At 33.8% G+C, this 24146-nt stretch overlaps 1 protein-coding gene across 1 annotated transcript; it reads left to right on the top strand.

Annotated features, from left to right (window-relative positions):
- The first annotated feature begins 693 nt into the window (after nt 1-693).
- Nucleotides 694-15861, top strand: LOC147401901 (Ubiquitin-like superfamily protein). The gene is made up of 10 exons (XM_086443377.1): nt 694-905; nt 6757-6856; nt 8918-8970; nt 9080-9161; nt 9893-9958; nt 10053-10120; nt 10221-10439; nt 11687-12122; nt 14250-14525; nt 15302-15861. The coding sequence occupies exons 2-10, from the start codon at nt 6757-6759 to the stop codon at nt 15535-15537; spliced, it is 1536 nt and encodes a 511-aa protein (XP_086299503.1). The 5' UTR covers nt 694-905; the 3' UTR covers nt 15538-15861.
- Nucleotides 15862-24146: the final 8285 nt, after the last annotated feature.

Raw genomic sequence — 24146 nt, 5'->3', positions numbered from 1 at the left:
TCCTTAATTAATCATCTTTATAACTACTTTGGTTTAATTTTGAGTAACTTACACTTTGACCCCCTATAATTTGGTATAATTCCATTTTGATCCTCTAATATTTTTTGATAATTGTACTTACCTCCCTTATAATTATCTAAAGGTTCACTTACCCCCTTCTGATAAATTGTTGTCTACCTAATAGTTAAATTCCTTTTATAAAGACCATTTTACTTTCTTTAATTTTTTTTTTTAACAAAAAAATGCCTATAAAAAAATGGGAGTACAGGGAGTTAAAGTGTAATTATCCAAATATTAAGGGGTCAACATAAAATTATGCCAAACTATAGGGACTTAAAGTGTAATTTACCCTTAATTTTTTTAACCTTTATCTTGAAGCTTAAGATTCTATTTACTTCAAATTTTAAACCCCACTAGAACAAGTTTGATTGATACAAAATGAGGTTTAATAGATTAAAAATAAGTAACCATGGAAGTTGAAGAAGAGATAGGAGAGAACATATTAAAACAAAAAAAAAAAAAAAAAAAAAAATGTTTTTGACTAAAAGTTAGAAAGATGAGGGCATTTGAGTCATTTTACATTAGCATATAAGAGAAATGCGGAGGTCAAGAGGGCAATCTTCAGTTTAAAAACATAAAGCTATCTCAATCTCAAGTATACGTCAATGGTGCCGTTATCATTCAAGGGCAAGAGAGACAAAAGTGAAAAGACACGTTCGGTGGTGGGGTGGGTTGACTCACCCTAATGGACACGGGACACGTGTCAATTACTCGTCGTCTGAGTCCGTTTGCATTAATAAACGACCGACTAGTTTCAAATCGTCTGGAAGCTGGGGAAGTCTTGGCAGAGGAGAGATCTCCGTAGCGGATCATCTCTCTCTAAAACAAATCTAAATCTTTCGAAGGTTCGATCTTGACTTCCGTTTAATCGAAAGATAATGATTAGGGTTTCAATCAATCCAAAGTTGATTTTATGGTGGTTGGCTGAAATTCCTTACCAGTTTGAATCCAGTTGATGAACTTGAATCCTAACCTGTTGTAAATTTCAACGAATTTGAATTTTACAGGTTGAACATTAGAATTAGGGTTTTATCTGTAATTCAACCCCAAATAAATTTTAGCTGGAGGTGGAGGTTTCAGTATACGATCGATACAATTTGCTCTCAATTTTTTTTTGTAACCCTAACTTTAGTTCTGCTTGTTCATTGGAAGAATTTAGAATCTGAGAGATTAAATTAGTGTTCTTAACTGAATATTTGGAATTTGTTTGATGTTCGGCTCTCTTTATGTACGTTCGCTTGTTTATCTTAAACCCTGATTCTGGATTTAATTCACATAAGTTAAAAGTAAGGTATTGAATTAGGGTTAGTATCTTCTTCTTTTTTTATTTAAATTATTTTACGTATATTATCTTTTTGATAGTTGTTCTAGATTTCACTCACATTCTTATTGCTCTTTAATGATGTGTCTTTTGTTGATTGGATTTTATTAGGTTTGAACTTATTTTGATATCAAACCAGCATGATTTGCATATTTTTCACACAATTAACTATTTTGGCTTCTTGGTTATGTGTCTCCTCTCTTTTTGGTATATTTGTGGTGTGGTGATGTTTCGGTGGGGGTGATAGTGACGTGGGTGGCTGGGAAGGAGAGACAACTACAATCTACTTTGCAAAGTGGTGATTGGGGTTGCTTGATTCCTTTTCATAGAAGCTAAAGAGAAGGTGCTGGCTAGCTGAGTTGGTAAAGTTTATGGCTGATGATACAATAGACCCGGGTTCAATTCTCACTGTCACCTAATTACTGATCTCATTAAAAACAAGCTTATCGATTAAAAAGAAGAAGAAGAAGAAGAAGAAGATAGAGCTAGAGACTCTAGCAATTATGTAAATAATTATTTTTTCAATATGTATGAAATGAGTGTACTATAGATAATTTATTTTGCTAAAAATCAATTACTAATAACCAGCTAATTGGATTCTCGTTTTGCCAATATTATTCTTCTTTCTCTTGTATGCCCACTTCCTTGGCAAGAAGTCTGATTTAGTGTAGCTGGGTGCTTCAAAACATGAATTTTTTTTTACTAAACCTCAGGGTAGAAAAGGCTTGACATTGATTTCAAGAAAAAAATATTTTTCTTGGGTACAAGATCATGGGTGGGAAAGTGTTGTTGCAAAAGGCCCTTATGGTTGTGGGGTGTAGAAAGGAATTCTCAAGGGGTTGCCTATATTTTGGAAGAAAGTGAGATTTAAGGTCAGGAAGGGCAACATGGTTTGTTTTTGGGAGGACTGTTGGTGTGGGGCCTAGTATTAAATTTCGACATATTTCCACGAAATATTTCCATTTCCACAAGTTCCGACCCGAAATTTAACCGACAATTTCTTTTTGTATATATTTCGGTGGAAATCACTATTCATTTCGTGAAATATTTCGATGAATAGTGAGTTTCGGCTAAAATTATCATTTGTTAGGTATAAAAATGCAATATTTCGGTGGAAATATTTTTGATGAATAGTAAATTTCGACCAAAATATTTTCTTTTTTGAAAAAAACTTATAATTGCTTTTAGGAAGAGCTTGTAAATTACACATAGTATTTATTAATAAAAATTGCATAGAACATTCATCCATTAGTATAAATGAATTATGATTAGTTAGTTATATATATCATCTTATTTTAATGTATTCTAAGCATATTCGTACGTTTATATAAGCACGCATACAATCAACCATGTTTCAATTAGTTGGATACAGTAGCAATTTATTCATACTTATTCAAAAAATAAAAGAAATATAATTACACATGAATGCAATACTTAATAGTTTCTTCATTTTAATGTCTTACATATTAAATTGTATGTAGTTAATGCAACATTATTATTGTTATTTTCACTGCCGGCCTCTTAATACATGTGCGCGTGTGTAGCAAAATGTTGTTGATAGTCAATTTCTCACTCCATATGGTAGTTTATTGTATCTTGATGACTTAATGGGTGTGTTTTAATGCCTATTTTATCGTTTCCTACAGGGTTAATGAAAATTTCATCAATATTTTTATCATTTCCACATTCATCGAAATATTTCCATTTCCAGACTAACTGAAATAGACATCGAAATCGAAATTTAATACCTTGGTGTGGGGAAATGTCGTTGATGGAAAAGTTTTCTCATCTTTATGAGCTTTCCTTGAAAAAAGGTCAAGTTATTTCTTGCTTCAGGGTTAGAGAGAGGAGGAGGTTGCTTGGGACTTTGATTTTAGAAGAGGTTTCAATGACTGAGAAGTGGAAGAGTTGGGAAGCTTAGTGAGATGCATTGAAGAGATTCCTATTTATGTGGGTGTCGAGGACAAGAAACTTTGGGCGGGGACTAGGGAGGGTCTTTCTCAACTCGATCGGTGTACCTTCTCTAGTAATTGGCTTGTGATGAGGTTTTCCCAACCTCCTTCATTTAGGGTCCCAAGGTTCTTTCCAAGATGTCAGTTTTTTTTGGTAAGTGAAATTGGAGGGACTTCATTCAAATGGGCGTTGTGGTACCTAATTGTTGTTGTATGTGTAAAGAGAACAGTAAATCTTCCAATCATGCTCTCCTCCATTGTCGGGTGGCCAAGATGATTTGGGATCATTTCCTTTCTTTGTTTGACATTTTGTGAAACTAAGGGTATGTTTGATTGCATGGAAAGTGACTTTCCATGGAATTTGAAATCCATGGAAAAATTGTGATGGAAAATAGGTAGGGTTGGAAAATTAAATTCTATTGTTTGATTTTACTTGGATAAAATCGTGGGAAAATTAAATGAGAAAAAAGAAAAAAAAGGAGAGGAGGAGGAGAAAGAAAGATGAGAGAAGGGGGAGAGGAAGAAGATAAGTGGCGGTGGCGGTGGCGGTGGTGGCGACGGTGGTGGCGATAGCAGCGGTGGTGGTGGCGATGGCGACGGAGGTAAGTGAGTAAGAAGATGAGGTGAGAACATGGTGGTGGTGGTGGCGGAGGTGAGGGATGGAGAAGGAAAAGAAGAGAGAGAGAGAGGAAAGGTGGTCGGAGATGGTGATGACGGCGACGGTTTGTGTAATGGTGGTAGTGGTGGTGGTGAAGAAGAAGATATGAGTTTGAAAAAATTGGAGATGAAAAATATGGATGGATTTCACTTTCCTAACCATATGGGTGGGAAAGTGAAATCCATGTTTTGTGGACTTTTTGATTGAGGTGGAAAATGAATTTCCATTTCCATGTGCAATCAAACACTTGAAAAATATCATTTTCCATGGAAATTGATTTTCCACCCTATTTTCCATGTGCAATCAAACATACCCTAAGAGGATTTTGTGGAGTATTACTCCCTTTGCAATCTATTTAAATCTTTGGAAGGAGTGAAATAGGCAATTTTTTTTAAAGGGAAAGAGCTACCTAAGTAGGATTTACTTCTTTCATTATGACTTTTTTTTTTCTTATGGCAATTTTTTAGGCTTTTAGGGGTGTCTTTTTGGGTGGGTGGTTGTGTTTTCCTTTGTTTTAGGGTTGGTCATCTTGACCATCTTGTTTCCTTTATGAAATTCTTTGTTTTTCAAAAAAATAAAAAAACAAATGACACTTTCGATTTGGTTTTGTAACTCAGGGCTTGATTGTTGAAGTGATTACAACCGGTGTTCTAAAGTTCCTAAGGCCTATTTGAGGCGAGGTGGCGTAATGAGGTGCAAGCCTCGACAATTTTATAAATAGAAACCTTAAAAATATATTTTAAAAAATCACAATAAATTCATATAAAAAATAAAAAGACTATAATTAAGCAACATTCTTATAGGATCCCCTTAATATGCTTCTTTATTTTCCAACATTTCAAAATGGTTTTGGTTTATCTTCTTACTTTTCTCATCCTTTCAATATATAAAAGCTTTCATCTCATTTTTAACATCTTCGGATGCATGTGCGCTTGGAGCAACTTTTGTTCTAGTGGACGCAAGATGCTCTTTCAGTCTCTTCATCCATCTTTACTACATTAGGCCAAAACCCACATTCTACATAAATATACGACTTTCCCTAATCGGTATTTGACCCCTTAACTTCAACCCATACTTTCAAGCAGGGTCTCTTTTATTACCTCTTCCTCTACCTGCTTGTTTACCACTTCCTATAGCCATTACTAGCGTTTGCTGTCAATAATAGGATAAACAAAACACAAAACAAGAAAAAAAATATGAGATTTTTTTTGCAAAACTTGAAGAAAATGTTTATAATAACCACATACCTTAAATACTAAGTAGAGTTTTTGTTTGATGATTCTATTTGAAATAAATCTTTGTGAGAAACTCATAAGAAGTGAGAAAACAGAACTCGAAAGAAAATTGAAAACATAATGAAGAACTCCTTATGTAAGGAGTATGGTTTAAGAAAAATAATTTGAGATTTCTCTCTAAATATTTTGTTTCTCGACCTTAGAACACCCCAACTTAAAAGAGTTTTGGTAAATAAATAAATGAGGAAGGGTAAATAAGCAAAACAAAGCAAGAAAAACAAATTAAAAAATTGGAGCTTTGATTTTTTCGAGTCAACCTCAAGGCTTAAGCCTTTTTAGGTTGAGGCTTAAGCCTCAAATAACTTTGATAAGGCTTAACCCATGAGGCATGGTGGCTAAGCCTCGACTTGAGGCGTAAGCCTCACATTTCGAGGCTTAAGCCTTTTAAAACACTAATTACAACATTTCACTTTCTTATGCATGTTATAATGTGTGTTACATGGAGTAGTGATGTTTAAAATTTTCAACAATTGGTAGATATTTGATATCCTTAGGCTAGTATCTTTCTTCTCAAATCTTGATAGCCATTTGCCTAATAGGGCCAAATTTATTAATTTTAATCTTACGCCTCGATAAGCCTTTTTTGGGTTGGGGCTTAAGCCTCAAATAATTTTGAGAAGGCTTAAGCCTCGAGGTATGGTGGCTAAGCCTCATGCCTCAAAGCTTAAGCCTTTTAAAACACTGATTACAACCTTTCACCTTCCTTTTCAGTTTCATATGCATGTTATAATGTGTGTGTTAGAAGGAGTAGCGATGTTTAAAATTTCCAACAACTGGTGGATATTTGATAACCCTAGGCTAGCATCTTTCTTCCCAAATCTCGGTAACCATTTGCCTAATAGGGCCAAATTTATTAATTTTAATCTTCAATTTCCTTGGCTACCAAAGCTTTTGGGGGTACAAACATTTTCTTGATTAACTAAATAATATTTTGGCTTCTCCTCCCTGTTGTCCCACGACCATTTATCGACTTTCTTGTCTATAAGGTCTTGTTTTAATTTCTAGGTAGTTTTTTTTTTCTTCCATCAAGCTTTTGGTACATTTTTTTAAAATATTTTCATACGTAAGCTAGTAGCATTCTCTTGAGATCAAGGTTGCAAGTGCACCTCATATTGCCTCTCGTTGATTGTGATAAATCCTGTCATGATCAAAGCCTGACCCAAAAATTTGGGATTGGCTGAACAAATCTTGTTCTTCCATGCGATTATGTCTAAATCCATTAAGGAATTGACGAATCAAGATTCATGGTAGGAGGTGGCTAACACGTGTGCCAAAGTTAGACCTCCTTTATTTGTGCTTGGGACTGGCTATGTAGTGTAAGAGAAATACTCCATGGGCAGAGTTTGATAGGGGCAAATAAAAAATTGCCAATATCTACTACATAGGCCTTTTAATTATTCTTACACGAATAGTTATTAAAATGTAATTTGGTTGCATTTTGTTTTTAACTTCTCTCTATTTTTGGGACAGATGGAGCAATCAATCTCCTCATTAACATTCGGAGGTTCTATTTCTGAAGCGATAATTGAAGCAAAAAAGCAGAGGAAACTATTTTTAGTCTATGTTTCAGGTAAATTTTGTTGCACATTTTTTTACTAAGCGTTTTTTAAGGGTATTTTAGTAACACCACCCTAAATAGGTGAATTTAGGGTTAGGTCTCTACCCCCTGGACTTTTGTTGACTTGGTCAAATTGTTTCCCCGTTTGTTCAGTTGACATTCTACTGTCTGAATGCCCAAACTACCTTTGTACCATTTAAATTACCAAAATGCCATTGTTTTCTTTGAAAGAATAAAAAATCTAATCTAATAAAAACCGTTGGATTGAAATATTTTACACCTTTGAATTAAAAAAAAACCCTAACATCATCTTCTTGAAGAAGATGAAGATAATGTTAGGGTTTTACTATTATCTCACCTATTTCACTTAGGGTATGTATTTGTTATTGTTGGATTTTTCTTGAGAGTGTTAGGGTTCTATTCCTTAGACCCATTGCTTTGAAACCCTACCATTAACGTCTTTGAATCTGATTTTGATTTTGGGTTAGATTTTGGTTAATCAACTCAAAGATCTCATATTTTGTGTTATGGGTGGGAGTTTGAACTATCAAGTGAGTTTATTTTAACAATTTTGACCTCAAGATTTAAGTTTTTGTGGAAAAAATCAAGCAAAATACATGTTTATTTTCTTTACTGTGTGGGGGGTAGAACTAATATTAATATTTCCAGGATGGGGTATTACTAATTTCATTTTCTTCATTGTTTCATATTTTTCTCTCGATTTTGATTTGATTTGATTTGATTTTTTTTTTTTTTTGGGGGGGGGGGGGGGGGGGGGATGATTTTGTTGTTTCAATGTTGTCCATGTGGAGATTCTAAGCATTGGGTCAAAGAATGCCTTTGGGATGAGATGAAAACGATGAGATTGGGATGAACAAGATGAGATTAAATTGAAAAATATGAAATTAGGTTGAAAATGATGAGAATGGGTTGAATACGATGAGATTTAACTTCAAAACTACAATATTTAGATTGAGATTGATGAAAAATTGGGTTGAGAAAGATCAGGGTTCTCATAGTTATTGAGTTTAGAACTATTAGGTCGAACACAATTGAGTTGTTTGAATCAAATGACATTTTTGTAATTTCAACACATAAATGGTAAATTGTCTAAAATACCATTGAATTGTTTGAATCAAAAGACAATTTGCCATTTTTGCAGGGTTTTTTTATTACTAAATTACCCTTTTCTTAATCAGTTGTACTGAATTAGTATTTGGAGTTGTAGCACATGTAACATTGTTGTGCAGTGTGGATGGATTTACAGATCTATTTCAGTGGGCATATGAGCCACGAGCAAGAATGGTCAATTATGTTATGTGGATACTCATATGCATGGAACAACATGCTGTGTATTTTTTAATCATAAATTCCTATAGAAACAATTGTTTGGTAAAACATCTTTTCTGATGAGCCTTATTAACATTTTCTGTTGTCCTCAAGTTTTACTATATTCAATTTACATTGTATATAGGACGCGTATGCATATGAGGCTATTTGACTTTAAATTTTGAGCAAAGATAGCTTGAGTTTGACATACAGTTTCCATAACATATAGGTATTGTCCAGGCTATACAAGTGGCAATCTGTTCCTTCATCCGAACTATTCATATCTTAGGCATGACTTGGATTGACCACACCTCATCATTCAGAGTGTTCTATGAGATTCTAAAATACTCGTAAGCATTCATTTTATCTGGTCTAAGAGATGGATTTCAGGCGATCAGTCTAAGAGGTGACCTAGCCTTTGAACAGTCTGGATTGATGATCACACGGCCACATCTGCAGCATCAGCATCTCTACTAATTGAGTGTTCATGATGAGCTGTCAATTATGTACTGGTCTGAGTTTACTTTTCAAAAAAAAAAATTATGTACTGGTCTGAGTTGTGTTGAATGGTGCAAAATTCAATCAGCGATCAATCCAGGTCAATGCCCTAACATATGGAGAGTCCAGATCAAGAATCCAAGCTGCTACATGATGGCTTTGGACAGGATGTTTACGTCATGGGAGCATATTGTCATACTTATTAACATGAGGTTAATTTTATATTTTTTTCTTCTTCATTGTCAGGGGAAGATGGAGACTCAATCCATTTGGAACAATCCACATGGATGGATTTAAATGTAAGTTTGCTCTTTCACCTTTGCTTCTTCCAAGTTATTACAGATGCATGTTAATTCTTTTTCTGATACTTCTTGTTGAATTCTTATGTGGCATGTATTGAGCAAACAGGTGGCAGATTCGATATCAAAGTATTGCATTTTCTTGCATCTAGTACAAGGAAGCATTGATGCGTCACAATTTTCTGCAATTTGTATCCTCTACTTAAACTGCCTTCTATTTTGCATTCTATGGTGGATCATGGTTAAATCATTTTCTTAATTGTGAATACTTTCAAGAGTTTCTCTACTTGAACTGCTAGCTTTTTATGTTAGATATTTTGTCGACTTGCAAAAATTTCTATTTGACACTGAGGTTGGGAAAATGACTCACTCTCGAAATGATGAGCTGCATTTTGAATATTGGAAGGGTGATCCAGGATTTGTGAGAGTGCGTTGTTTTGGAAGCTGGTGTTCTCTCAAAATGTGAAATATCTGTTTGAGAGTGGAATCACTATCCCACATGAATGTTTTCACTTACTAAGTTCTTAATGCTGGATTTCTAATCCATCCCAACTGCGTGGGAGAGAAGCAACAAAAAAAAAAAAAATGGAAAAGAAAAGAAATTTGAGGAAAGCAATAAACTCAAAAGGCATCATGATTCATGTAATTCCCCCGTGTCCGTGGATTCCACCACGAAACCTCTAGATATTATAGTTGCTTGATTTAATTTTTAATTGCCGGTGGGTTGATAAATAAATTGTATTGTACAGATAATCTTTGTTTCTTCAATAAGTCAGAATTTGATTCTCATTCCTACTATTTATCTATTTCATGCATTCAAAAATATATATATAAAGATGTATTCTATAAACTCAGTATCTTAGCTTAGTTTTAAATTCTTTGTTTGATGAGAGCAAAGTTTATCCTTAAATGAACTGAACAGACCCACAGAAATCTATCCCTTGTATAACAGCTATTGGATACAATGGAGTACAGCTATGGCAACATGGTACGATATTCATATATGGGTGAATAAACACAGTATCACATGTGATATGTTATAACATCATCTCGTTATTCATTTTTCTGTTTGTATTATTCAGAAGGCTACGTCAGTTCTGAAAATCTAGTATCTAGTATTGAGAAGGCCTGGTTGGGTCTCCATATCCAGGTAAGCTGGTTATTCATTGTTTTGTTATTATACCATGCGCTTCTCTTTACTCAACTGTAATTTTTTATAGAATGGAACTAATTTGTGATGGAGATCACAGGAAACTACTGCAACTTTCCTGACTGCAGCACTTTCCTCGAAGAAACCTGAATCGTCAAGTCCCAGTTCTTCTAATGTTGCCTTGGTTGAAGAAGGAAGTTCTTCGAGCTGTGACCTTTCATCATCTTCAGCAAACAAACCTCTCCAAGACACACAGGTCAAACCATTGCTTATTTCTGAGCAAGACAGGGAAAACAGAGATTGTGAACCCAAAATTGTGGTATAAACCCCATCTTAGTTGTATAGTTTTTTAAAACTAGGTTTTACTCGGAATTGCATAGAGTCAAGTCAACTTGACAATTTGCTCAAGTCAAATATATTTATAAGAAGTTTTATTATCTCTAACTATGTTTAATATTTAGAATTATATTTATTTTTACCAAACAGAACATTAAATTTAAGGCGATTTAGACATACCCTTCTAGATTTTGTTGAATACTTGAGATTCCTGTGTTTTCAAACTGATGACACACACCCTTGACTTTGTTCTTCAATGAGAGATTAACAAAAAAAAAAATGTCCTAAATTCCCCACCTAAAACTCTTGATTTTTCTCCCAAAAATCCATCATCTCCAAGACCTCTTCTTTAATCATCGTTTTCAACCTTTATCCAAAATCCTTTAATTTTTCTGCAAAAAAATTTGTCTTAAAACTTTCCCCAAAATCCTACCTTGTTCTTGAGGCTTTAATGTTTAAGGAGATGGAATCTTAAGGTTGAAGGCTAGGTAATCTTAAGAGTTAAAGATGACAGTTTCTGGGGGAGAAATCAAGGGTTTTGGTAGAGGTTAAGATGAGAGCATTTACATAATTTTCTATTGGTCTCTCAAAGAAGACCGATGTGCAGGGTTGTATCATCTGCTCGATAACACAGGAATATCTAAAATATTAACTAAAACCCGGAGGTGTACAAATGCGTTTTGATACCGAGTCAACTCATAATTCAATTGAGTTGAATCAACCTATGTTATCCAGTTCGTGAGTTCTCTCAGTTCAAATTCGGGTTCGTGGTTCACCACTTGAGAATGAGAACCCGGTTCGTAGGGGTAGATAGAGATGAGGGCATTTGAAGGTTGAAGTGATGAATAGGGTAAAAAAGATGAAGATATTTGGTCATTTGGTCATTTTTCATCAGTTTATTAATAAAGACCAAGGTCAAAAGGGCATTCTATCAATTTAGAAGTTTGGGGGGACATCTCAATATATGAACATGTGGAGGGGGTGTGAAAACGTTAAGATAAAATAGAGAAATTTGTTTGGTTCACTAACTGTCACATACCAAGAGCGAATTGTACCACGAACTGGTTCAAATCGAACCGGTTCACGGTTCAGTACCTCTTTAACGAATTGGGTAACCCTGGAGTCAACTTGGCTGGGTTAAGTAGATGAGTTTTAAAACATAGGTTTAGATCTTGAATATAAACTAACTATATTTTCAACAATCAATTGGCCTTGTCTTGTAAATGGCAGAGTAAGGAGGCATCTTCACAGTCGATTGATGCCAATGAGTTCAATGGTGGTCAGGATGAACAATCAGCGTCAGAGAGTCCTGTAGCAACAAATGTGGGCAGCTCAGAAGCTGAGTCTGGGTCTTCCAGTGTTATAGATGCTTTTACTGCTCCACATGAGGATATCACTTCAAATGACCATGGTTCCAGAGTTCCTCCAGGAAGTTCTCAGATAACTGTTAATGATGTGGATAAAAGTAAGAAGACTGGAGATGTTAATAAATCGAATGATGTTCATCTAAATATCCGTATGCCTGATGGTGCCAGCCTTCAAAAGAAATTCTGTGTCACAGATACTTTGAGATTGGTCAAAGATTACGTGGATGAGAACCGAATGAATGGATTTGGCTCGTATGATCTGGCCATTCCTTATCCTCGAAAAATTTTCAATGATCAAGGTATGAATATTCAAAGTTCAAATTTTCTATTACTTTTGTGAAGAGTTTATATTAATGTGATGACTAGTGTTCTTGTAGATATTATTATGAGAATAATCTTGTTTATATGGTTGTTTTTGTAAGTCTAATATGTTGCATCCATTCATACTTTGATTTCCATCCATCTTGGTGATTGTTTAAAGGCTCGTTTGGTTATGGCATGTAGTATGCTTGAATCAGTAAATAGGTCTCCTTTGTTTTATTTTGGCACACAAATATAAAAATGTCTACTTTTCTATCGCCTCAAGGTATGTGCACTTGGGGCATTAGTACTTTTGTGCAATAGGTTTTTTTCTTATGTCCATTTCTGGGTGGTAAACTCATATAGCTTGCTCTGAAAAGACTGCTTTGGAAACCAAAACTGAAATAACATTAGGTTTTTGGTACCTTGCGAAGCAGGATTAGGAAGTGCCCCAAAACCAATTACACTGGTGTTGTTTTGTTGTCCGTGCTGCACGGTTGGATACCTCTAATCTCTGTTGTCCATTCATGCTATTTTGTATCTCGTTCTTGTCTGACAGTATAGTGTCCAGGTACTCCTAGGACACTGTACTGTTCTTGTGATATCCATTCCCGACCTTTAACCAGTTTCTTTGTGGTCATTTGACCATTGGCATGCCAAACAAAAGTAATTTAACAATATTTCTGTTGCCTTATCTTTTTCGAAAATTAATAACCATGGTCATAAATACCCTCATTTTTGGAGGTTTTCCCTTTCAAGAAGCAATGCCTGTGCTGAAATCAACATCCACACAATATAAATCTCCACTAATTCCCAGAGTAAGTCTTCATTAATGGTCGACTTTATGGTAGTAGTAACATAAAAACTTCTGAAAAATGACACTTTGTGGTGCTCTCTCTCTCTCAGCATCATGTGTCCTAAGCACAGAAATTTCATCATCAAGAAGCCTCCATTATCCCCAAGAGGCAGTCTTTTTTAATGATCACCTCTATGCTCCATCTGTCTGCCCACAACTCATTGGCATGCTATTTCATTGATTGGCATCATTATAATTATCGTCATTCTCAATGCCTTACGAAATATTAAGGGTTGGCTACATGAATCCTGTTTCTTCATTCAATTCTATCTAGGGTTAGACCACCTGTGAATGTGTCTTACTAAATCCACATTATTTTGAGCCTCTTCCCTCTTGACTTTTTGGAGCCTTTAACCTGTTCCAAAGCAACCTTTCTCACTAATGCCAGGATCCATCTCTGTTGTACATAAACAAACCTTCTCAATCGTCTTTCTGTCATTTTATTCGACATTCAGGAAACTCCTATCCCTCGAATTTCTTGTTCTGACTTTTTGAGTCTTCTCATTCATATATCTCAATATCCCTATCACCAATACATGAACATCTTTCTTGATTGCCTGACATTCTTCAATACAAAGCTTCACCAGTACTGCTGCTGGCTTGAACAATTCTCTCTCTAGTATGTTCTATGTATGTCGGGCACCTAATATGGGGCAGATACAGATGCCTGTACAAACACTGTTACAGACCTGTGACTCTTTGTTTCACTAAATCTAGATCAGGAATTCAGACACGAGGGTCATATCTTATATCTAGATACCTTGCTTTATTGTTTTAGCTCTTTGAAACCAAGTTTCATTTTTTTTCCTCCTATTTACATCCTGCAAAATGAAGTGAAACTTCTAGTATTGCAGCTTTACAATAAGATGTTACAGTGTAGTGTTGACACAACAAACAAATTGTTATGAGTTATGAAAAATAACTGATAATCCAACAGGAAACAAGAAATTTGCAACTAAGAGATGGCCGAGTATCCAGAAATGGTATAGGTGTAATATTGTATAATGTGGATAAAGGTTTGCTGGGCCTACTCAAGAATCCGGGTATCATATGTAGTCACATATAGTCCAGCTGACCAGCTATAATTCAAACGGTTTCTGAGTTTGATTACCCCACCGGGCCATCTTAAATAATGTAGCAATGTTAGATCCGCTATCCCTTTTAGTGTGTACGCATCCATGTCAAGGCTGCTACCTTGTAATTATATTATGTTTAATGAGTTGATATGCCATAGAAAAACATGCTTCTCAAATGTTCTTCCAATATGCAGAATTGAACAAAGCATTGTCAGAACTGGGGCTGTTTAATAGACAAGCATTAATAGTTGTTCCACATCATCTGGCCACTGGGTCCCACATGGGACAATCATTGTCAAGCAACCAGACAAATGTTGCCAGCAATGTTGATCCTTTACATGGCGGCAATGGAGGATATTTTGAATATGCAAAGAAGATACTATCTTACATCAATCCCTTCAGCTATCTTGGTGGAAGTTCCAACTCATCAAGTTCCAATCAAGGATCAAATGACGGCTTGTGGCAATTTCGTGAGTTACTCTCCTCCATTGTACCATTATTTTCTTCTTTTCTTTCAATGAATAAATATCAATTCCTTACTTGCAAGAAGGATTACAAAGAAGAGTGCTAGTGAATGGAAGTCCAATTACCAACCATAGATTGAAGCTTCAAACAGAAACAATGGGAACTCCCCTTAGGACAATTGGGGAACACGAGAGAACCGTACTGATTCTCTCAGGCCATTTCAGACTCCCACTTAAAAATTAAATCCTAAGTCCCCTTGAATTCCTTGCACCTTGGACCAATAGGAGTCATTTGGTATCATGGGTTCCTAATAGGAGTCCTTCCCATGTGATGCCACTTTCAGGGTGATGGGAAACTTCATATATATCAGCCAGGGCAAGGTCGAGTTGTACCAAGTACGGCAAGAGTCATTTGTTGAAACCAAGTTTCAGTATTTTCTCTAAGAGTGTAAATCTTCAACGTATAAGGAAACATTTGAAGCAGTTCAGTGTGGAATATGAGCCAGCAGAGACTGTCCATAGTTATCAAAATCATCAATATGAGCCATTCAGCGCGTCTCACCCTTGGATTGAATATAGCCCAAAATTTTCCAGATTGTGATCTGAGGACCCCTTATGTTGAAGTGGTAACCAAGAGGATGAACAGTTTAGTTCAAAGATTCTATCGGCTATGTTTTTAGTGTTCTTTGCGGTGCACCATACTACTACGTCATTTCTCTTTTACCTTTTAAAGAAACACTCTTTAATATCTGTATTCTGATCATTTTAGATATTTTTTGTAGGTCCAAATCCCACCCTTCAGAATCAATTTTCAGGAACTCAGAGGATATACTCACCAAATAGTAATGCCCCGTCAACATCTGAAAATTCCAGCAAGAGTAGGAAACCTATATCGTCAAGTTTTGGAAGCAATATCCATACACTGAAACATGACGAAGACGATGGCCCATCCAAGGATAGGAATACCTTCTGGAATGGGAATTCTACACAATATGGTGGGGACAACAATGGAAAATGAGGTCCAAAACATTTCCATGCCCCTAGTTATTGAGCTCTACTTTACACTCAGCATCACAAGCACAAGGTGTTGTGAGTTCGATACCTACTTAGTAACTTTAAAAAAATTGTCATTTATGTGCTGTAAGTATGTTTAAATCACACTGCCCATATGTTTTTTGGCTTTGCAATAGCTCTAACTTTGCTAGAAGAGATCTCTTGAACTAGTAGAAGAAAAGCTCAAACCAAATAAACTGGTCACACTGCTTTAAACTATAGCTGTACTTAGCAACTCATTGTGATCTTACTTACGTGCACCTATCTTCCAGTAGTTTATTATGGATTCCATCATCGTTGCCTGTTTTGATTAGTTTATGCTAGTGTGAGCTTCATTTATTTTTATGTAATTGGCGTAATTATAAGTACTATTGAGTTATACATGGGTCTGAATTCATACTTCTGTAGATTTTACATATTCCCAATGCACTTTGCATGTCTTCCATTGCCCAACAATGATCAAGCAATAATCCGAACTGCAGACTACCAGAAACCAACTGATTAATGAGTTCAGATTTGGTGCACCCTGATGATGGCATGATATAGTTATCATTGTCATGATGTTGGCTGATGGTTTGAAACTATAAGCTCCTACCTACAAAGGCGAAGTCTATGGAGTTGAATCTCATAGATGGATGTAACATCGTCATTTCAAGCAAATTCATGCACAACTAATTATGTCCCATTTCATCAGACCCAAGCAAGTATAAGTAAGGTTTTTGGGTTTTTAACAAAATCCACTGATCTCGAGTATACCTGCGAATTCCTCAGTAAAAGAAACACTGCCAAACAAGTTATTTCCCATTGAATTCATTGATCATCAGCTACTGAGGCAGCAATTTTTGTTTATAGATGGCCGATGTACGTACTTATCTGAGGATCAGAGAGGGTAGACTATTTTATAGGATTGTTATGTAGTCAGGTTTATCACATGATATCTTAGTCCATCTATATAGTGTTTAGTATATTTGTTGGATTGATTTCATTTGGTATTAAGCAAGCACAATGTCTTGGGTTCAAACATAGTAAGGAATGATTTGGGGAAATAATCACTTGCGGATCGAAAAAGGAGGATACCAGATTGAAAGCAGACGGAGTAGGTGGTCATGATCGTAGGCTGGCATGGTATGCTATGTCCCCAAAGAGAGGAGCTTAATTTTCTGCACCTCTAACACCCTTTTGGTTTATTGGTTGGGTTTGTATCCTAATGCGATTCTGGCTTATGTGCGATTGGGGGACCTAGGTATATGGGGAAGCTCGAATTCGGATGGTTTTGATAATGCTCTCATGGATATGTATGTCGGGTGCACATGTTTGGATGAGGCGTATCAAGTTTTTTACGAGCGTCTTGAGAGTGATCCATTCCTGGACTTAATTGTAAGTGGATTAGTGCAATGCAAACATCCCAAGGAGAAGTTAGAATTGTTCCATGCCGTAACAAGTTTCCGCCTAGTGTCCTCTCGGGCTGTGCCAGCCAAATGCGAGTTGCATTTGATAAGAATTAGATTTTTTTTCCCCCCTTCTGTAGGAGATATCCCCCTAATCTAAATGAAATTAGGATTCCTGATAAAATTTTGTCTATAAAATACAGAAAGAACCCTTCTGTAGGAGATATCCCCCTAATCTAAATGAAATTAGGATTCCTGATAAAATTTTGTCTATAAAATACAGAAAGAACATAGAAGAACGGAAGACATTTTCCTTCATGTGTAACATAGGATTGTTAATCTGTTGTACGAGTTATCCATTCCAAGGGTTCGAATCCCTTTCTTTCCATTTTCTCTTATGGCTTGGGATTTGTCTTTCGAATTTAAAAAAGAAATATTGAGCCATTTAGATTTTCTCATAATTAAATACCTAGAATAGAGAAAATCAAAAGATACGCAAATTAAGAAATGAATCAAACAAGAAAACGAGAAAAATCTCTTATTTTTATTTAATTCCACATGGCTTAGATTACGTCCTGGATCATTAGATAGGAATTTGAAAAAGAGAAATATAGAATATCACTACTATGTAAACGAAGAGTCTGAGAGTAAGCATTAGGAGAGATGGGTAGTGTGTTCTGTGTGAACTAAAGTGCATTTAGTTAGAATTATGCGAGTATCTAAGGATGTAAATCATTTCTAGCATAAGAAATTGCATTTTGCAGACATTATTTAACACACAAGATCTTCATCTTCTTCAAACCTGAAGTGATCGCTATGATAATCTAGTTATAGTTACCATAATATAGATGGCGATCTTTGCAAGTTACCCTGAAGACATATATAATAATAGTCAAATGGGCATCCTTAATAATGTAATTATAATTTTCGTAATGTAGATAATGTATTGTTTTGCTATGATAATGTAGCTGGATAGATTTTTATGAATTACCTTGAAAACATATATCATAATAGTCAAACGGATGTCTGGATTGAAAGTTACTCTTAGTTTAAGTTCATATTTGATGTGACATGTATATTGAAATGATTACAATGATAAAATTTTCTAGTTGGATAGATCTTCACAAGCAACTACAAAACTTGTATATATATAGAGAGAGAATCGTGTTGGAGTGACCTCAGGATTGGATCTCATATTGCACATCTTGACGTGAAAGTAGTTAGGAACCATAGATGCTTTTTCAATCATATCTTAAGGAAAAGCATATGTGGTTCCGTACACTTTCATGTTAGGGTGTGTGAGATGTGATGTCCAATCTTGAAGTCACTTCAATAGTATTCATTTATATAATATGGTTGAAGAAGTAAGAAAACTTATCATGGGGGAGGTAGTAGAGAAAAACGTGCTCTACATATGAATAATGTTGAGTGATCTCAAAGATTGTACTTCATAGCACATCCTGACATGAAGAAGTGTAGGAACCATGAATGCTTTCATCGAGATACGAGTAAAAAGGCATCTATGATTCCTACACACTTTCACATTAGGGTGATATGAGGTACAATTTTAAGGTCACTCCAACACAACTCTTTACCCAAACAAATAAACATTTTTTTTAAATGGTTCTTGTAAATTGCAATAAATACACTTGGGAAATTATGTTATGTACCAAAAATTCCATTAATTTCTTTTTAGTCAAGATACTCTCTGATGCTTATTCCCAAAGTGCATTAAATGCACTTGGGTAATTGTGTTTTATTGTGAAAATAACCTTAAAAATAATCATTTTATGAAAATACCCAAAGATGTTTATTCTCAAAAGTGTATTTATTGCCTACTTAAAGTGCAATAAATACACTTAAGAAATTGTGTTTTGTATCGAAAATAACCTTAATTTTTTTTTCTAAAATACCCTCAATGCTTATTCTCAAAAGTGTATTTAAAGTTACACATTAAAGTGCAATAAATACACCTTGAAAATTATGTTTTGAATCAAAATACCTTTAAAAAAAAATCTTTTTTGCCATTTATGTAAAAAAACTTAAGGAGAATAAAGGTAATATTACAATTTGAATCGTAAATTTTTATCCATTTATTTGCATAATCATATAAATTCTTTTGAAACCCCATATCTTGTTAAGTACGTTCACCAAAAAAAATTATGTTTCTATATTTTAAGATTCACGATGATTGCACACAGTTTTGGTACGCAGTTGGATACGCGACTAACTTGTCAAGGGCATAGAACCATAGATTTTTCATCGAGATACACAAGAAAAAGATGTTAGGTTCTAGACCCTTGCCACGTTAGTCACGTACCAAAACTGCTTGCATTCTTCATTATTCATATTTTAACTAGAGAGCTACTATTGCCACACCAACTTTTACTAATGACACACCAATTCTTATATATGATGGGAAATGTTCAGCACCCTACTATTTACCCTACATTTTGTCCAACATGTTTTGTCCTACATGGTTTAAAAGCTTTGGAATGGGCTGATTTTTGGTGAGGATGATCTCTACGGTTAGAAGATCATCCTCACCAAAAATCAACCCATTCCGAATTTTTTAACCCCATGTTTACAAGTTGAAAAATTGTGGATCATCCATTTTTTGTAAACCATTTTTGATGGGGTTAGAAATTTTGGAATGGGCTGATTTTTGGTGAGGATGATCTCCTCATCAAAAATCAGCCTATTCCAAAACTTCTAACTCATGTAGGACAAAACTCGTTGGATAAAGTGTAGGATAAATAGTAGGGTGCCAAATGGGACCCATATATAATTGCACACATTTAGTGTGGTATTAGTAAAAATTGGTGTGGTAATAACAACTTTTAAAAGAAAATCTCCCCAAAACCGAGGCTTTTGAAAAAATTAGTGAAAGTTAAAAGGGACTCTTAACATTACGATGCATTAAATACACCAAAAAATTTAGGTATTAAAAAAAAAATTTCCTACCAAAAATACCCTTAAATATTATTTGCATGGTATATTTAATGCATCTTGCACATAGTCACACTTTGACAAAACCGTTTCTTTTAATAAATATAGTTGAAAAAGGCTGAATAATTTTAGAGACTGACTTTGCAGCGGCAAGCCACTTCAAATTTTGAAGAAACACTCCTCGTTACAAGACATGTGGCATTTTGAATTTATTTCATATCCTTAATTTTTTATCAAAATTTGAAATACCTCCTTGGATATACCACGTGTAATCCAATGGAGTAGATTTCTTTAAAACTTTGAAGTGGGCTGTCTGCTTCAAAGTTTTTTCAAATTTGTTGGAGTATCACCATGGAAATATTAAAATCTAATTGTTAAAGGTTGGGCACCTTTATCACATGTTAGTCCCAAGTGAATTTATTTAACAAGTTGAAGAACTCGAATGTACACATGTGAGCCACTTTTTTCTAATTATTAGTTTTTTTCTTAAATTTTAAACTAGTAAAATAGTTATTATTTTTAAAATCAAACACATTAGCAACCCGACTAAACTAGTCATAATGTAACTATAGTTATCATAATGTAAATGGTGATCTTTGCAAGCTATCCTGAAGATATATATAATAATGGTCAAATGGGCATCTTTAATAAAAGTTGAACCATGTTTATTATAATGTTTGGCACGACATTGATAGTATATTATTTGTTATGATAATTTAGCTAGATAGATTTTTATGAATTATCTTGAAAATATATATCATAATAGTCGATATCTGGATCGAAGGTTAGTCCTAGTTTAAGTTCATGTTTGATGTGACATTTATAGTGAAATGATCACTATGATAAAATTTTCTAATTGGATAGATCTTATATATATATAGAATCATGTTGGAGTGCCCTCAGGATTGGACCTCATATCGCACATCTTGACGTGAAAGTGGTTAGGAATCATAGATGCTTTTTCAATTATATTTTAAAGAATAGCATATGTGGTTCCCATACGCTTTCACATCAAGGTGTGGACGATGTGAGGTTCAATCTTGAAGTCACTTCAACATTATTCATTTATATAATATGGTTGAAGAGAAACAAAACTTATCATAAGAGAGAGAGAGTTGAGAAAAACGTGTCCTAGGCAGGTGTAATGCTGAAGTGACTCCAAAAGTTTGTATCTCATATTACACATCCTGACATGAAAAAGTGTTGGATCCACGGATACTTTTATCAAGATATTAGTAAAAAGCATCTATGGTCCTTACACACTTTCACGTTAGGGTGATGTGAGACAAAATCTTAGGGTCACTCTAGCATGACTCTTTACACAAACAAATAAACATTTTTAAAAATGGGTCTTGTAAAGTACAATAAATACACTTGGGAAATTGTATTTTGTACCAAAAATAATAATTTAAAAAATCTTTTTTACCAAAATGCCCTCTTTGCTTATTCTCAAAGTGCAATAAATACACTTGGGAAATTGTATTTTGTAACGAAAATAACCTTAAAATTAATCATTTTATGAAAATACCCATAGATGCTTATTCTCTAAGTGTATTTATTGCATTCTTTAAAGTGCAATAAATACACTTAGGAAATTGTGATTTGTATAGAAAATATCCTTAATTTTTTTTCCAAAATACCCTCAATGCTTATTCTCGAAAGTGTATTTAAAGACACATTAAAGTGCATAAATTCACCTAGAAAATTATGTTTTGAATCAAAATACCTTTAAAAAAAATATATTTTTTACCATTTATGTAAAAAACTTAAGGAGAATAAAAGTAATATTACAATTTGATTAGTAAATTTTTACCCATTTATGTAAAAAAAATTATTTGCATAATCATATAAATTCTTTTGAAACCCCACATCTAATTAAGTACATTCACCAAAAAAATTATCTTTCTATATTTTAAGAGTCGCAATGAATGCACACAATTTTAGTACACGGTTGGATATGCAGGCTGACTTGTCAAGGGCATAGAACCATAGATTTTTTCATCGGGATACACAAGAAAAATATGTGAGGTTCTGTGCCCTTGCCATGTCAGCCGCATACCAAAATCGCTTGCACTCATCATTATTCATATTTTAATTAAAAAGTTACTATTGCCACACCAATTCCTATGTAAATAATTGCACACATTTGGTGTGGTGTTAGTAAAAATTGGTGGGGGCAATAACAACTTTTGGAAGAAAATCTCCCCAAAACCTAAGGGCCTGTTTGGATACCAGGAGCAGAACTACTCTTCCAAAGAACAGAAGCTGAAGTACTCTATGGAGGAGCTGGAAAAGTAATTCTGTGCAGAAATGGCGTTTGGCAATCAACTCTATGAAGTACTGGCAGAAGTACTTTTGTGCTAGAAGTCTGTTTGGGAACCATACTGACTTCTCATGACTTCTAGAAAAAAGACCAGAATACCCTTATATTATACCAGTTACTGTTTTTTATCTTTTAGTGTCATAATATGCCTTCAAACTATACTGTTTTTGACATTTTAACTATAAATATTAATATAATATAATATAATAAATATTAATATAATATAATATAATATTTTAAATATTAAATATTAATATAATATGTTTAAATCCATTATACTTAAAATTTTAAAAAAAATTTGACTGACTGTTTTTGACATAATATGACATAATATTTAAAAAAAAAATTGACAGACTATCTTTTAGTGTCATAATATGCCTTCAAACTATATTGTTTTTTACATTTTAACTATAAATATTAATATAATATAATATAATAAATATTATTATAATATAATATAATATTTTAAATATTAAATATTAATATAATGTGTTTAAATCCATTATACTCAAAATTTAAAAAAAAAAATTAACAGACTGTCTTTTAGTGTCATAATATGCCTTCAAACTATATTATTTTTGACATTTTAACTATAAATATTAATATAATATAATATAATAAATATAATATAATATAATATAATAAATATTAAATATTAAATATTAATATAATGTGTTTAACTATAAATATTAATATAATATAATATAATAAATATTAATATAATATAATATAATATTTTAAATATTAAATATTAATATAATGTGTTTAAATCCATTATACTCAAAATTAAAAAAAAAATAATTTAATATTAATAAATGTTTCTTTTGTTTGATTTAAGGACAAATGAATTAGAAATATTTTCATAGAAAATTAATAAAGTTAAGGGTATTTTGGTAAAATGAACCGTTAGATTTTGACTCCCCGCAAGAAGAGTTTTGAGAAATAGGTTTTCTTGACTTCTTCATAAAGAGTAATTTCTTGCTCCTGCGCGGAGTAACTCTTCGAGAGAGTAGTTCATACAAACGCATCCAAATGACTTCTAACTCCCCGCAAGAGTCAGAAGTAGCCAAGGAGTCCTATCCAAACGCCTACTAAGTTTTTTATATAAAAAAATTAGTGAAGTTGAAAGGGGCTGTTAACATTATCATGCATTAAATACACCAAAAATTTTATGTAATACAATTTTTTTCCTATAAAAAATACCCTTAAATAGTATTTGCAAGGTATATTTAATGCATCTTGCCCTTAGTCACGCTTTGCACAAAACCCTTTGCTTTTAATAAATATAGTTGAAAAAGGCTGAATAATTTTAGAGACTGACTTTGAAGTGGGTAGGCCGCTTCAAAATTTGAAGAAGCACTCTTCATTATAAAACACGTGGCATTTTGAATTTATTTCATACCCTTACATTTCCATCGAAATTTGAAATACCTCCTTGGATATACCACGTGTAATCCAATGGAGTGGGTTTCTTTAAAACTTTGAAGTGAGTTACCTGCTTTAAAAGTTTTTTCTAATTTGTTAGAACATCTCCAAAGAGATATTAAAATCTACATGTTAAAGGTGTCATGTGGGCACCTTCGTCACATGTTAGTCCCAAGTGAATTTATTTAACAAGTTGAATAACTCCAATGGGCACATGTGAGCCAAATTTCTTTTTTCTTTTTTACTAATTATTAGTTTTTTTTTTATTTTAATTTTAAATTAGTAAAATAGTTATTGTTTTTAAAATAAAAAATATTAGCAACTTGACGTGACTAGCTAAATCACCAGTTATACGTAACAACGTTAGTATCTGACACACTTAAAATATCCCTTAGCATATTCATTGGAGTGGATATTTAAACTAAAATTAGTGGGTGTGACGCTAACAAACTCACTAACAAATTCATTATGGATGCTTTAGGAACCAAG

The sequence above is a fragment of the Akebia trifoliata genome, chromosome 5 (assembly GCF_017979445.1).
Source record: "Akebia trifoliata isolate Shusen 1 chromosome 5, ASM1797944v1, whole genome shotgun sequence".
Taxonomy (NCBI): domain Eukaryota; kingdom Viridiplantae; phylum Streptophyta; class Magnoliopsida; order Ranunculales; family Lardizabalaceae; genus Akebia; species Akebia trifoliata.
The sequence above is the reverse complement of the archived record's forward strand: the minus strand, read 5'-3'. Positions and strand labels throughout refer to the sequence as shown.